At 38.8% G+C, this 16,332-nt stretch overlaps 1 protein-coding gene across 1 annotated transcript; it reads right to left on the minus strand.

The window, feature by feature from the left end:
- Positions 1-360: 360 nt before the first annotated feature.
- Positions 361-15,987, minus strand: WBP11 (WW domain binding protein 11). The gene is made up of 12 exons (XM_044775168.2): positions 15,721-15,987; positions 13,681-13,766; positions 13,128-13,159; positions 11,947-12,040; positions 9,136-9,332; positions 7,901-8,034; positions 7,490-7,689; positions 6,772-6,963; positions 4,474-4,575; positions 3,756-4,049; positions 2,568-2,750; positions 361-1,381 (listed from the first exon to the last, which is right to left on the minus strand). Exons 2-12 carry the CDS (start codon positions 13,742-13,744, stop codon positions 948-950), a joined length of 1,926 nt encoding a protein of 641 aa, XP_044631103.1. The 5' UTR covers positions 13,745-13,766; positions 15,721-15,987; the 3' UTR covers positions 361-947.
- Between the last annotated feature and the right edge of the window lie 345 nt (positions 15,988-16,332).

The raw sequence follows: 16,332 nt of genomic DNA on the forward strand, positions 1-16,332 counted from the left end.
TTATTCAATTAAAATCACTTCATAAAGCTCCAGGGGAAGTAAGTAATCTTCGAGGATAATACATAGCGTCTTCTTAGCAATAAATAATACCTCTCAATTTCTCTAAAGCCAAAATGATATTCCTGAAGGAAAATAATTATTTCTCTTTTTTGTCTCTTAAAACTCAAAACATAGTTTTAAGCACATTCTTTCCTTTTCTTTTATTGCCTAAGTTTCAGGTGTACAGCTAACCACATTTTCAATAAAATTCTCATTCTGTACCAGAAATGTTATTTCCTTAAAACCCAAGTTTTGAATACTTGCTTCTTTTCTGACCATAAAACAGATGTCATGTTTATACATTATCAGTAACACAGAGGATTCTGGTGTAGAACATTTATTTATTTATTCCATGAAACACTCAAAGTTTAGGTCAGTGGGAAATAATTTTAATCAAAGAATTGTACATTTTCTTCCCACGTATCTTGCTTTGTAATAGGAAATGACATTGAGATTCATTTCACTACAATATTACAAAATATTTACAAGAAAATATTAAAAATAACTCAAACACGAAAGGCAAGATGGGGTGAAATAAACTGGTTTTCAGAAATCTCTACTCTAGTGCCCACAGCACACAAGAAGAGAATCAAAACAAATAAGTAACAAAGAAGCCCCTGATCGCAAGTTTCCAAAGAGCGGGAGAAGAGGAAGGAACGGGATGAGAATGGCGGTGTGAAAGGGACCGGATGTTAGCAGCACTGCTTCAATGACCAATCTATTCTGAATGAAATACCCTCTCTCATATGCAGTAAATGCTGAACAAGGCTATACTTTAGGATATTCCTTAAACAGAAATTAGAAAATACCCTGACAGCGAAAGCAGCTCTTTCACCTAAGTATAACAAGAGCCTCTTTCTCCATGAACCGCGGATGTGAACAGAAGCCCGTTCTACCATCGAAGGCTGTCACAGTAGCCCTTCCATCTCTTTCATGAAAGCTTCATAAACATCATCCTTAGTTTGTACTGAGACGGGAACAGATGGACCAGACTTGGGGGCTGCTTTGGCAAGAGGTACAGCAGAATCATCCTCTGACTTTCTTTGGGGAGTAGCAGTCGCCCCTTTATTCTCCCGACGTACCCTCAGTGCAGTGGGCACGAATCGAGTAATCTCTGCCTTGGGATTAGTGATCTGTGGCTTGGCACTGATGGTTGCTGTGGCTTTCTTCTCAATGGTGGCCGCGCTCGTATCATCCGCCTTGGGTCGCTGAATCAAATTGGGTGGAGCACTTAAAACCCCGGGGTTCGGCAAGGGAGCTGGCGGGAAAAGCCCAGGTGGGGCAGGTCCAAGTGGAGGCACCAAAGGTGGGCGCATCATGCCAGGACGAGGTGGAGGGATACCTAAATGAAGGAGAAGACAGGCAGATGAACACTACAAGAACTATTAAAATTTAAGTACTACTAAGGATGTTAAAAAACAGGTTGACAATTCTTTAAAAATGGACAATTTACAGAAAACAAGCTGAAATCATGCCGTTTGCTATTTGAAACCCAGAAATATATTCTGATAGTTTGGAATATTTTATTATAAAGTGGTATTCACCTTCAGTCTGTACGCTGTACTTAGAGTAATGTTTTCTTCCTCTCTAAATAATATACTACTTTAAAATATAAAGGAAAATTGAAAACACCACTGGTTTCAAATACGATTTCAAAATGGTCAAATTTCAAATATGGTAGCCGAAGATTCTATTACAGCTGTACAGTGCAGATGCTATCAGGGCCAAGGTTAGGGGCTTGATTCTCATGCATTATTTACTGATTTTCACACCACTCCTCCCCCTAAAAACATAATTCAGTGGGCAAGAACATAATTTTAACCCTGGAATAAGAGAATGTAACTATTAGAATATGTCCCCATTACTGGAAAAGAATTCATGTCCCATTAACAGTTCAGACATACCATCATCATTTACCAAGAATTGCAGATTTTATTTTCTTCAAATACCACTTTCAAGATGGAATATCAAGTACCAAATTTCATCAACCCTAAGATGCTATTGCTTATATGGACTCATAATTATTCCATACATCACTAAGAGGAAAAAAAAATAGTCCAAGCTGGGAAGCTTAAAAGATCTTCACATTAAACTGGGACAGGCAATGTAGTAAACGAGAAATACACTTGCCATACACAATAAGACCACAAGGAAATTTGTATATCTAACCTTGATATTGGGTAGAGAAGGGGAAAAAATTTCCCTTGTGATTTTAAACTTTAAGTTGGTACTCATGCAGATGTATGGAATAACTGTAAAATTTTAAGTGTAACCCTAAAATGAAAAAAATCTCAAATGGAGAATTTAATCCAACGTGGTCTCTAGCAGGGAAAATTCCCTCAGGTGACAGGCAAAATCAAATGCAAATAACTTCTGGAAGAACTCAACTTCAACCCAGGCCAACAGCAATTTAAAAAGACTATTTTAAGACAGGCCTTGATTTCAGGATATTGAAATGTGAAAATATGTCTTAGAGCAAACGGAAAACATAGGAGACAAGTTTTTCTTATAGAAATCAAAAGCTTCACCTGGAGGTGCAGGGGGAGGTAGCCTTGGTGGGGGTCCCCGAGGAGGAGGGCCAGGAGGCAGACCCGGAGGTGGACCTGGGGGAGGGCCAGGGGGTCGGCCTGGTGGTGGACCTGGAGGTAAAAGTCGGGGTAAAGGCCCTCGGAGTCCTGGCATTCCAGGTGGTCTCAGGAATGGAGGAGCTCCTGAAAAGAGAAAAATGATACATTAATGTCAAAGAAATATATAGGAAGTAGTAATTGTGGTATAAAGGTTACTCAGATGTGGTTTGACTTATCACTTTAATCTGAAATCACATAACTTCAAAATCAGATCGAAACGTGTGGAAACAGAATTCATTTGACAAATATGTGAGCACCAGAGATAGGGTACTGAATTTGTTATGGATCATTTCTCTTTATTTCTCAGCACTGACGAAAAAGAAATTCAATCACAGCTCTGCTGGGCTGGAAATATACAAAGATGGAAGGAATTCTTAAATGGTTCCAATATGAAATGAAAATGGAATATAAAGCAAAGTGCTTTAATGATCTCCTGAAATTCATTAAGATAAAGACAAAGACCACTAAGAACGACATAAGATAGGTAATTTTGCTTTGTACCAATAGGAAAAGGATGAACTCAATTGAAGAAAACTTAATTGGCTGACTGTAGGATGAAGGAATAAAATCATAAATAGCTAAGAAATTCTATACATTGTTTCAAATTATAAATAAACTTTTTATATTTTTAAGCTGAAGACTTGATTAACTCCGATCACTTGTCTTTAACTATAAATATTACACTGACATCCAATAATTCCCAACCAAAGAAAGACATACAATAGTATTCACTATGCCCTAGACCCACTGGCAATCAATTTAGAAGTGAGTCAACCTGTCATATTAAAAGGCAGCACTAAAGAAATTCTTTGTGACATACTCCAGTTTGTCAGTTAGAATCAGAACTAAAGAACCCTGAAAAAGGAAGACCTTTGGAGAAAAAGATGGCTGTTAGAAATACTGTGAGTTGTAAACAACGCTGTAGGAATAAACAAGTTGTATTTATCCTTTGCAAAGCCTTGATTTGTTAGGGAACTGCACTAGGAGGAAACAAGAAAACATCAACACTAATGATGAACATTTTCTGGAATGGCTTCACTCTAACCACATTTAGGCTTAATTATTTATTCATAACATGTAAGTACTTACCTGGAGGTGGTCCAGGAGGAAGGCCTGTGGGTGGGCCAGGTGGCCGTAAAGGTGGAGCAGGTGGTGGTCCGAGAGGAGGTGGTCCTGGCATGGGAGGTGCTTGTATCTGAGATGGGGGAACAGACTGTGGGGGAGCTTGCTGCTGTGAAGAAGCAGTAGATGTGCCATCAGAGAGAGATTCCTCTTTATGCTGTTTTTGTGATTGCTTTTCTGCTTCAGAATCATCAGAATCATCTTCATCATCGTCCTCTGAAAATTCCTCTACTTCGCGGCCCTCCTCAGGGATTTCCTGACCTGAAAGAAATTTTAAACCAGGTAAATGGAGTGCTTAACTTTTTATAGCCGGTAAAAGAACGATGCCTGAAGACACATACTCAATGAATGCTTTCTTAAAAAATTAACCAAATAGTCTTCTTCAAAAAAAAGACTTCAGATGTGAAAGCATCAAATAGTACTCTACTCAAGTATGCTAGTGCAGCACAGTGGAAGAAGCCCAGGCCTTAGAACAAGACAGGCCTAGATTTAAATGCCAGTTCAACCACTTACTAGCTGTGTAACTTTGGGCAGCTTACCGTAACGTCTCTAAACCTTAACATTTATGAAACAAGGATTTATTACTTACTTGAGGGTTGCTGGGATACTAAATGGGAAAATGTATGTAAAGCAACTGGCATGAGGAAATACCAAAAGGTGATTAAATATTCCTTTCCTGCCTTACCTGCCATTCGAAGCATCATGGCTTGAAGAGGAGTTAGCTCCTTCATATTCTTCTTCTTCTTCCTTGATTTCCCAGGCATATCTGCAAATCGTACGCTCAGACCTATGGGGCCAGAGGAGGGAGAGAGTAGGGTGGACTGGGAATCAACAAAATTCAGTAAATGCGTACTATTTAACAAATACTATAAAGTACTAGATATGATTACTGCCTACTTCTTGCCAGAAGATAAGCACCGAAAGAGATAGCCATTTAAAGATAGTAAATGAAGTGCCAATTGGTGGTAAATACAAGCTGCAGTGATTTAAGTTATAAATGTAAAAAACTTAAAGAAAATTATTAACATGTTTATGTCAATAAAATGGAACACTCAGACAAAAATAACAATTTTCTAGAAAAATAAAAATTACTAAAATTGGCCAAAGAAGTGATAAAACCAGAACATACAAACATGAAATGGTAGTCAAAGATCTACTTCATAAAAGGCACCTGGCTGATATAATCTTACAAGAAAATTCGGCCAAATATTAAGTTACAGAAATTTCCTGTGAGAGGGCATAGGAAAAGATGGAACGCTCTCCAGAACTCATATTGCTAGCAGAACCCTGATACCAAAACTAACCTACTGGCCAACATAAAATCTAAGCACACTGAATCCAATAGTGTTTTACAAGAAAAATACATCATAAACACATAAAGTTGGTCCCAGGAATACAGATGATTTAACATCAGAAAAGCCATCAAGTGGGGCCGGCCTGGTGGCATAGTGGTTAAGTTTCTGTGCTCCACTTCAGTGGCCCGGGGTTCTCAGGTTCAGATCCTGGGCGTGGACCTACACACTGCTCATCAAGCCATGCTGTGGCAGCATGCCACATACAAAAGAGAGGACTGGCACAGATGTTAGCCCAGCAACAATCTTCCTCAAGCAAAAAGAGGAAGATTGGCAACAGATGTTAGCCCAGGGCCAACCTTTCTCATCAAAAAACAGAAAAGAAAAGCCATCAATGTAATTTATTACAACAAACAACTTAAAGAAAAACCATAACATCCAAACAGATGCTTAAGAAGTATTTATGATAAAAACTCTTAGCAAAGTAGGACTAGAAGAGAACTTCCTAACCCGACAAAGGCTATCCACCAGACAGTATTAAACATCAAGCTAAACGGTGCAGTGTCAGGAGCGTTCTTAGTTGGTAAACATTTACAGGATAGAAGTTCCATGTGGGCAGGGCTTTAGCTTTGTTTACTCTGCATCATTAGTGTCTGGAAACTAACGCGTTGCACACAGTAAAAACTGCATCAGTTAGGACAGCCATTTTCAGCATGCGTGCACTGACGAGTATATCTAAGAAAAAACATTTGGCGGAAAATGAGGTAAAGACCACACAGACCCAGAGGAACATGGAGTTGCTGTAGTTCTAAGGGCTTTCTACTTTCTAGTACTAGCTCCTACATACGATTGCTCTGTAATTTTTCATTACCAGCTCTCTCTAGCCACCTTTTTAAATTAGCTTTTTGGTTTGCAATCATGATTCTCAAGAAATACAGCAGAAGAAAAATTTGTCATCATTATAAATACTAATATTAGTAGTATAATTAATACAGAAATACTGTGTTGTAGGCTACAAAAACAACTCCAAAAGAAGCTCCAAGACTACCAGGGTATGCCCAATTATACATTTTATATTGCTCACTTCCTGTTACCGTGCTTAAAAATTTCTTGATGAATGTTATAACTACTTTTTAAAAGTACATGTAACTCAGACTGAATTTATAACAATCAAATAAACACATAACATACATCATGGACATAATGATTCCATTAAATCATGACTCTCACTCACAGGTGTACCTGAATTATAATTATGGTTCTGGTGCAGGTTAGGTACCATGAACACGCAAAATTTAAAGTGTTTCAAATGTAGATATTTAAATAGACTTACTGAAAATCAACAGTGCATGTTTTTCTCAATATAGTTACGTGATTATTCTCCTTTCTTTCCTATACATACCCATGATAGTACATCTTTATGCTGTTGAAGAGCTATTATCTTTTTCCCCAAAAGTGGACTTTATTACATAGACATTTTTATTACATACACTGCTGAATTTTTTTCTTTACAAACCACTGCATACTGTGTGTCAAGAACTTGGAGATTTTTGAGACATAAAGATGAACAGAGCTACGATCTCTCCTTTCAAGTAGCTCGCAATTACTTACATAAATGCATTAATAAATCAGGAGATTCAGCTTATGTGCTGTTTATTGATTGATACCATGGAACTTTCCACTGCACATACCTGACTTTTTTTCTTCAGTGGTGTCTCTCTCATTATCATCACGGTGCACAAAGTCATCCCCTTCACTCTCTCCATCTGATCTGTCAGTGTCGCTGTCATCGGTACTGTCATCATGCTTATCTTGATCCATGTCCTCAGGATAGCCGTCATCTTCACTGGTGCTGGAAACATCATCATCGTGACCCCGTTGAGCTGAAAAGGGAGAGGGAGTAAGGAATAAACTGCACTACACAGTACTCCGAAATAAAGAAAATTATGCTAACTCACAATAATGTGTTTTTAAAATTTCTGGATCTGATCTCAGCTATTCATACAGTCTCACAATATTTTCATTTGGCAATAGTTTAAACAGTTCAAATTTGAAAACAAATTCCACTTAGAAACTTGCACACACACACAGTGACTGCATACAATGATGCTCTAGTCTGATGGCAATAAAGATGAAAGGGAAACAGGTGTCCAAGTCTTAAGGAACTGGTAGTTAAGAGGGTGACATATCTGAGAAAAGCCAAATTTAAAGCACAATAAACCTTTCCACACGTCCTTATGGATGATGTTTTCACTTGGTAGATCCTATGATTTATCCATCTCTTGGTATGTACATGGTATCCTCATTTATTTCCCAAGTTCTGAGGGTATTGGACAGGACATTTAACAGGGCCAACATAAAAAAGGACAGTGGAAAGGTTGTAAGAGCAAAAGAACAGTCACTCCTTACCAAGTTCAGGACTGTACAACATGTCTTCATCTCGCCTACGAGCAGGAAGATCTAGGGCAAAGCCCACTTTACGGCCATACATTTGCAAGACCTGAGGAGGAGGCGGACCAGGGGGAGGACCAGGAGGTTTTCTGCCAGGGGGCAAACGTGGAACACCATGTCCAAGAAGAGGAAGTATAGAAACTGCCCGAGTTGGAGGTCTGAAAAGAAAATTTTACAGCAATCATGTTAAGTGATGAGTTATTTACTTCCTCTTCTAAACAATTTTCAAGGGATTTATTTCATATTTAATCAAATGAAGGACCCCCTACATTCACATTGTCTTTTATTTCCAACTGCATTAATTTTGGCACTGGACTGTCAAGAGGTGATTTTAATAAGTGCTATTTGATTATGCTACTGCTTCCTTACCCATAGGCTGAGGTCTTCTTAAGGATGGAGGGTGGCTGGGCACCAGGAAGTGGAATGTCCTGGATTAAGATGTTGGAAGGAGCATGCGGCATATCTGGTAAAGGGATGCTCTCCACTTCCACGTGCTGAGCATTCTGAAACAGAGAGCATCTTTCAATAGTATGATGAGTAATCCACAAACCCAACACTAAAAATTCAATGTCAGCTGTTTCATAACCTCGCTTGCTTTCCATTGAACTAAATATCACGAAAAAACAAGAATAGAAAGGCTTGTCAATACTTCCCAAGAATGTCAATGAATCGAAAAAAATCTCTCCTCTAAAAGAACCAAAACTCAGCTACTGTTCTCCCCTTATTATCAACTAATTCTTTTTGGTTATGGTTTGAAACAGCTGCTGTTTAGAGAAGTCTAACTGTTAAAGCATCCAGTACCAAAGCCACACTATTTAATATTCTGGATGATAAATACTACTTACCAATTAACTTAAAAAATAGTATACACCCAGTGTTAAAGCTTGGCCTCTAAAGTTAGTCTGCCTTTGTTGAATTTCTGCCACCTACTAGCTGTATGACTAAGCAAATCACCTCAGTTTTCCTATCTGTAAAATGGGACCCATCCTAACTAGTAAAATTATACTAAAATCATACCATTCAGTTTTTTTCCATTTTTATTTTGAGGCAAAATAAATATACAACGAAATGTATAAATTCATGAGTTTGACAAATACATAGACCTGTACCCCTTCAGTCAATCCCTAACACTATCCCAAGGCAACCACTATTACAAATTTTTCCTCCATAGATTAGTTTTGCCTTTTCTAGAATTTCACACAAATGGACTCATAACTATGAAAGAAGTGTGGCATGTTTTTGAGATTTAGCCATTAAAAAATTTTTTTAACCCCATGTTGTTTTGAAAATCAGTAGATCAGTCCTGCTCATTGCCAAGTAGTATTCAATTTAATAAACACACTAGTTCGTTTACCCATTACGCTATTAATGGACACCTGAGCTGTTTCCAGTTTTTGGCTACTACTGTTTTGGCAGATAGATTAATTTCTCTTGTATAAATACACAGGATTAGACTTGCTGGCTCACAAGGGTAGGTATATGTTTAATTTGATAAGAAATTGCCAAGAGGAGGAGGTTCAACATCATCAACTCTCCCATTCACAATTTTAAAAGCAAATCTAAACATAACATTTTAGTTTCTCTCTCAAAAGAAACTTGATTACCTTTACAGCATCAAAATATTGGCTAAGTTGAGCCCGTTTCTGTTCATATTCTACTTCTAGCTTTCTCAATTCTTTGTAAATATCTGGATTCTCTTTTTCATAGAGCCGTAGAATACGTTCAAAGGTTTCACGTAGCTTTTTACGCTTGTCTTTTAGCACCTTCTCATTTAACTGTGGCTGTTGAACTGGGTTAAACTCTGAGAGGAAAGAGCAGAGTATGGAATTAAACACAAAAAGGTCACTTCATTTAGGTATCAATAGGTTCTAGCATTACTAAAAATCTCCTTACATGGTAAAACTTAAAAGGGATCTAGACACCAGCTATACTCTTTTCAATTTTATTCAAAAGAACTGCAATAGATCTTTATTACAATTCTACCTTTTCAAGATGGCCATTAATTTTACTTTCTTTCCTAAGACAACTAATTGATATTCATCATCAATGTAATAATAATCAATTTTCGCTCCTCTATGCTAACAACCTGATATAGTGACGCTTCAGACAGACCGACCTGGGTTTATAAATACACTGGCTCTGTCATTTAATTCTGAGATCTTGGGCACTTTACTTGAATTCTCTGATCTTCAGCTTCATCATCTGGAAAACGGGGACATTAACAACTTCACGACAAAGCTCTGATGATTAAATGGGATCACAAAGAAAATATCCACTGGTGTCTGGCTCACCACTTAATTATTATTTTTATAATGGACTGGTGTTCTTTGTCCAGCTACCATATAACCTTTTCTCTTCCCATGTGTTCCACATGGGGCTTAATTTCAGGTCTTTTTCCCTAAAGGGGATTAGCACAAGACTCCCAGGCCTGCCTGGTCAGTCATACCTGCTCCCCTCCATCCTTGCCAGTGACTGACTCAGAGATCCACTGGCACATGATCCCAATTGGGACCAGATCCTTCTCTGAGATTTTAAACGTAGGTGTGGGAAGACGGAAGCTCTCACAAGCTGATGTGAAATAAACCTAGAGCTCTCTGTGGCCCTGTCTCTCAAGCACCACTAATTCCACCTCCAATTCTAAGAAGTTCATTAGCAGTATGCTGAATGAAGCTAACAGACAGAAGACCAGAGAGATGAACAGTCTTGATAATGTTACATAGGTTTTCAGGGCTGGCTTCCCTCCGGGATTTCCTAATTATGGGAGTCAATGTATACTTTTTTCTGCTTAACTTGTACTGAGTTTTATAAATGGTAATTAAAGCTGTGATGAACAGTGTTCCCTTCTTTCTTTTCCTTTTTCTTAAATAATAGCAAGTTTAATTATCTACTTCTCTAAATCCTATTAACTATTAACCTTGGTGATTTATTCAAAACCAGAAAAAGGTATAGTCTTACATCATGCTATTCCCAGTGTGATTAATAAAAGTGTTGAATGCCTGAGTATTAATCCCAGCTTTGTCATTTCCTAACAGCACGACCTTGAAAAAAGTATGTAATCTCTCTGTGCCTGCATTTCCTCACCTGTAAAATAGGGACAATACTCCTACCCCCAAAGATGCTGTGAGGACTAACTGATATCATGTAAAAAAATTGGTGCATAGCAAAGAGCTCAATATGCCTCAGTGATTACTATCATCCCCTTGAAAAACCACATAAATTAATTAGGGGTCATTCAATAGGTAATATCCTGACACCCCAGGGATAATAATTTTCCCTAGTGATATTCAGACCAGAGGCAACAAGTGGAGCCAGTTACAGCTGAACTGGGAAAGATGTGGGATCATGCAGCCTGACCCAGAACTTTCACCCAGGGGAGCTACAAAGGCTGTGCCACATTATTTCAGAAAACTTGTAACATCATAACCCCACATAACTGGATTTGTTTGAACCCCATTAATGAATCACTGAGGAGATCCACTGTATTTCTTTCACTTACTATCTCTGTTTTTGGGCAAACCAATGAACCTGTGTGGGTACTTTTCTAAACAAAATTTGTAAAGATAACTTTAATATACAATTAAAAAAAAACGTGGCAGGGAGCAGAAGACAGATTTGGCAAAAACTTGACAGCTGAAAAGCACAGAGGAGTTAACTATTTTATTTTTGCATGTTTGAAAGCTTCCACTAAAAAAGTAGAAAACTAAAAATCTCATATCCTAATGTTAAGAGAATGGATGTTTGTGGGTTGGGATAAAATTTCCAGGGACAGCATCACACAGATGATTCTCAAGCAACTTAGATGCAAGGAAGGATAACATGCAGTTATCTCAAGTGATTGCAGCTATGACAAAGCAGTGATGTTGCAGATGCACATAAAGAGACAAAACTATTCTATTAACATGTGAAAAACAGAGGAAAATCCTAATACGGTATTTTACAAAATCTGGTTTTAAGGTATTTGATTTCTTCTATATCCTTACTAAGTGGTCAATCGTCTTTGGATCTTCTCATTGGAAAAAAATGGGAAACTGACTTATATTCTTAGTGGCTTAATATTTAGTTGCCAATATTAAAAAACAAAACAAGACAAACAACTCCAAGGTGACTTCAAAGACCAGATTTCACTCTTCTCTCGAAAAATGCGCTGGCCATATTTGGCTATCATTACCTTATAACTGCAATTAGCTCAAGCTAAAGAACGGCTTTCCCCTTATTCTAGATGAGATCTCCAGTTTCCAATAGTCGCTGCCCCCCTCTGTCTTCCTGACACTAAAACTAAATCCAAGCATCACAATGCCATCACGCTTTTCCGTGTTTCTTCCGTCTGTGCTGCTTCACTCATTATTTGCTTGCCTCCCTCTGTGTATCAGACTGTTATCCCTGCTGTAAAATCCAACCTTTTTATACATTCTTACCCATTTCATCCAATTTCTCCATGTCCCGGATAATCTGTTTGGGATCCTTCATCTTTAAAACCGCAGCTCGTACCATCATGCGCTGTTTTTTGTTCTTAGAAAAATAAAGAGCAGCATTTCAAGAAGCTGAACATTCGTGAGTTTCCATTTCAATTAGCTTCAAAAATTTAAACTGTAGTTGAACTTCTCCTTGGTTTCTGATCACTTGTTTCAACCACCAGAAAGAGACCTATGTAATTTTTCGCTCTCAAAAATGTTTCAACTTTAGGGGGCTGGCCCCGTGGCCGAGCGGTTAAGTTCGCGCGCTCCGCTGCAGGCGGCCCAGTGTTTCGTTGGTTCGAATCCTGGGCGCGGACATGACACTGCTTATCAAACCACGCTGAGGCAGCGTCCCACATGCCACAACTAGAAGGACCCACAACAAAGAATATACAACTATGTACCAGGGGGCTTTGGAGAGAAAAAGGGAAAAAAAAAAAAAAATCTAAAAAAAAAAAAAAAAAAAGGTTTCAACTTTAGACAAAAGATAAATATCTTTATTAAAAGTGTTTTCTTAGGCAAGTATTTCTTTTAACCTTGTGACATCTTTAGCACTTAAAAAAATATTTTAAGTTTTTTTTATTAACAAAGTTGCAGGTAAAGTCTAAAATTATATATTAAAGTTTTATAGGATTTAATGCTAAATAATGAAACAACAACACACAACTGAAAACTATTAAAAAATTAAGTTCTCTCAAAGTGTTAAGGCATGACACCAAAAAGTAAATCCTTTCTTTTCCTGGGGAAGCTCTCTGCCACAAACTCAACAGCTACACAACGAGGAAAATGGACATACAAAGCTATTTAGCATCACATTTACTTCCACTCACTAATTCAGTAGCATTTAACAAAGCAGTACAATAAATAGCAAAAAAAATTATTTTCAAAAGTATTTAACTTACCGGGAAAGGTAATCAAATAAACAATGTTATAATAACCCATCACGAGCTTATCTGCAAAGTTCTTTCAGTTCAGTTTCCAAGTATAGTATTTTGGCTTAGTAAATTTTATGGTGTGTTCTAAGAAGCATAAGTATCTTCTCTGGCAAATAACTGGAAATGTTATTTTGAAATCCACTAATCTCAACTAATAAGATGTGCCAAACTACACTCTGATCTAATAGGATACTTCTGAAATCATACCTTCTTTAATTCTCTCTTCCGGGCTTCTTTTCCTGAAGACAGGGAAAGAGAGAATAGAAAACTTTCAAATCTTAAACATTAACATTTTCTACAATTTAATACAGATAATTCTTTACTGTGCAAGGCCTCCCTGTGTGCACTGTAGGATGTTTAGCAGCAACCCTGGCCTCTATCCACTAAATGCCAATAGCATCCTTCTAATTACATCAACTAGAAATGCTCAAGACATTTTTAAGTTTCTTAAAAAATAACTACGAATCTGAAGGAAAAGGGTGCCATAAAATATTAAACAAGAGCTCGCAAAACAATATGTTCACAATTCCAAATACAAAAAGCTTTAAGCCAAGTCAATCAACTTAGAAATACGGGTACTAATCTTTTTTACATTTTAAAGTTTTAATCATGTGCCCACAAGAACACCAGATAACTTTATGCAACTGACTCCTCCTAGCATTGCTGATCTTGTAATTAAGACATAATGAAACAGACTCCTTAAGGTATGCAATTTTTACCACTCCTCTTTCTCCACCATTCCACATTAACAGACACTTACGGGCTTGGTCTGTGGGGTTCATAAATTTTCCACTCTTGGTGGATGATGTAGATCTCCGTCCCATGTTGACAATCTGTATGGTTTACCTGTTCGTTAAAAATAAAAACCTGTGAAAACAACGTAATAGCTTATTTTCCCTAAATTTACAAAATTTATTTTTTTTTGCTGAGGAAGATTCGCCCTGAGCTAAAATCTATTGCCAATGTTCCTTTAGCTTATATGTGAGCCGCAGCCACAGCATGGCCACTAATAGACAAGCGCTCTAGGTCCAGGCCTAGCAACACAATCCATGACACCAGAGTTGGGTAGGCCGAACGTAACCATTTGGCCACTGGAGCTGGCCCTCTTCCTTTTTATATTTATAAAATTCCTTCCCACCAATATTTGAAAAGAAACATTCATTTCATTATTAAGACCTTGTTCTTTCTCTAGTTTTGACTTTAGTGTCCAGGAAAGATGGCCTCAACCTCTCTGACCATGAAAACCTAGATTTGTTATTATTTACAAAAGTAATGGGTCTGAAAACTACTCTGACTATCATTAGGTCATCAATTTAATTTTCTTCTATGGATTACAGTATTGACTCAACAATTGAAACAAATCATCAGAAAGTGCTTCAACAATGTGACAAAACCATGAACAAGAGAGGCCAGCAGTCCTCCTCCTACATCCTCCCTTTATTTGTATGTAGAGTGAAACAGGAATAAAAAGGAAGTGGGGTGATGATCTGCCATCAATGACAAACAGCTCACCCTTGCCTCTCCGCACGGTTTTTCTTAGCATGTTTTCCCAACACCTCTAAGACAGTAAAAACATTATTTAAGCCTATTTAATTCAGATTTAGATTTAATTCTGATATAATTCTTGACTCTCAAGACTCTTGACTCTCAAGCAGCACCTTAAAACATAACTAAAAATGCAAACATTCGAAACGAATATTATACAAGACCTTCCAAAAATGTCAATATTAAGATAAATATTTTTCTTACTAGTACCTACTTGCCTCTTGATTTGTATTTTTCAAGGTAACTGAAAGGAATAATTGTGTTTGAGGGAAAATATTTTGTAAGTCAAAATTTGTATTAACCTAAGACATTATACCATTTCTTCCTCTTATTCCAAATGAATGAGATTGAACTTTTGACTCTCTTTGCAATGATAAAGGTTGACAAATTTTCTTCCCTTTCAAAGCAGACACTTTTAAAGGGTAGGAAAAGGAAGATCATGAGGTAAAAGATCATACAATTATACTTTCCCTTTACGAGATTTTGCCACGCAAATTTATTAGATAATGCCTCTTTCAGCAATTGTTCAATTTCCTTGATTTCTGCTAAATGCTTCAAAGCTGTTCCCGTGGCAACTAATTTACCCTGTCGAAGGTTCCCTTCTAGGAAAAATGGAGTAGGGGAGAAGGGAGGCGGAAACAAGCAAAATTAGTAGAAATAGCAGCTCTTCTATCTTTGATGGCCTGTGTCGTTTTTGCTTTCCTCTCTCAATTACCCTCAGGCTCATGTTTTGATTCTCCCCTCTCACAACTATAACAGAGAACAGATATGGATTGCAGAGAATTTTTACAGAAGACAGTGGAGCCTCAGTCTGCACAAACTACTTTTTTGTCTAAAAGCAGAAGCGATAGGGATATCGGGCCACTAAACCATGGGAGAACTCTCAACAGCCAAAGAGGTTCCGGCGGGACGGAGCCCATGTCCACCAGAGGCGGCAACAGCAGCAGTAACTGCCGAAACCATAGCGACGGTTGACCGTGACTCGAGGGACAGACAGCAACACCAAGGCAACCGGTCAACGTGCACAGACAGGAGGCGGGGCTAACCGACCCGGCTAAAGTCAGCCGCTAAGCCGCTGGACGCCGCGCCGCCCCCGGCTCGGGGACCCCCCTCCTCCCCCAGTCTGCGACCCGGGAGACCCCAACTGCGGAGAGGAAGAGCAGGGCAGAGGGGCCTGGTGTCCCCGAGGCAGCCGCGCGGGCCCTGGAAAGGGGCGGGAAAGATGAAGCGGCGGAGAACAGCCCCGCACACTCACACTTCTGCTGGACTCCTGGGACTGCGAGAAGCGGGGAGGGGACGATTCTCGGCCTCTGTGACTTCGTAGGGGCCTTCACCTCTGCCTCCCGGTCAGCCATTGAGCCACCGCCATCTTGAAACCTCGCGCTCCTCCGCCATCCCTACGTCACTTCCTATTCCTACGGGCCACGGATCTCGTAGCGTTTCTCCGCCCTGCAACCGTAGAGAGTAACCAAGAACTCCAGGGCCAGAGTCTCTTCCGCTCCAACACAATGCTGAATTGGTTGGTTGTCGGCTAAAAGCCCGCCCTCATTACGCCGTACGAAGAGTCCACGTTGATTGACACTCCCCTAGCTCAATAGGAATAAGAAAAACGAAGCGGCTCTGATATATGATTGGCTGATGAGATGACTGCCTTGCCTCTCGGGCCTGAGGCATTCTGACCTCATTTCCGGGAGGTCTGTTTATTGCGCCACCCGAGACCGGCTGCTTCAGGATAGGGAGAAGCTTTGCGCTGTTTCTGTGTCTTGGAGTTGTTTTAGTTTTTCAGTTTTATTTTTTCTATGATGTAAGCGAGTGCGATCTTTTGGGGGCGTCTATTTGAGTACGAATCCCCAACTAACACTAGCTA

Source organism: Equus asinus, chromosome 22 (genome assembly GCF_041296235.1).
Source record: "Equus asinus isolate D_3611 breed Donkey chromosome 22, EquAss-T2T_v2, whole genome shotgun sequence".
NCBI classification, from domain to species: Eukaryota; Metazoa; Chordata; class Mammalia; order Perissodactyla; family Equidae; genus Equus; species Equus asinus.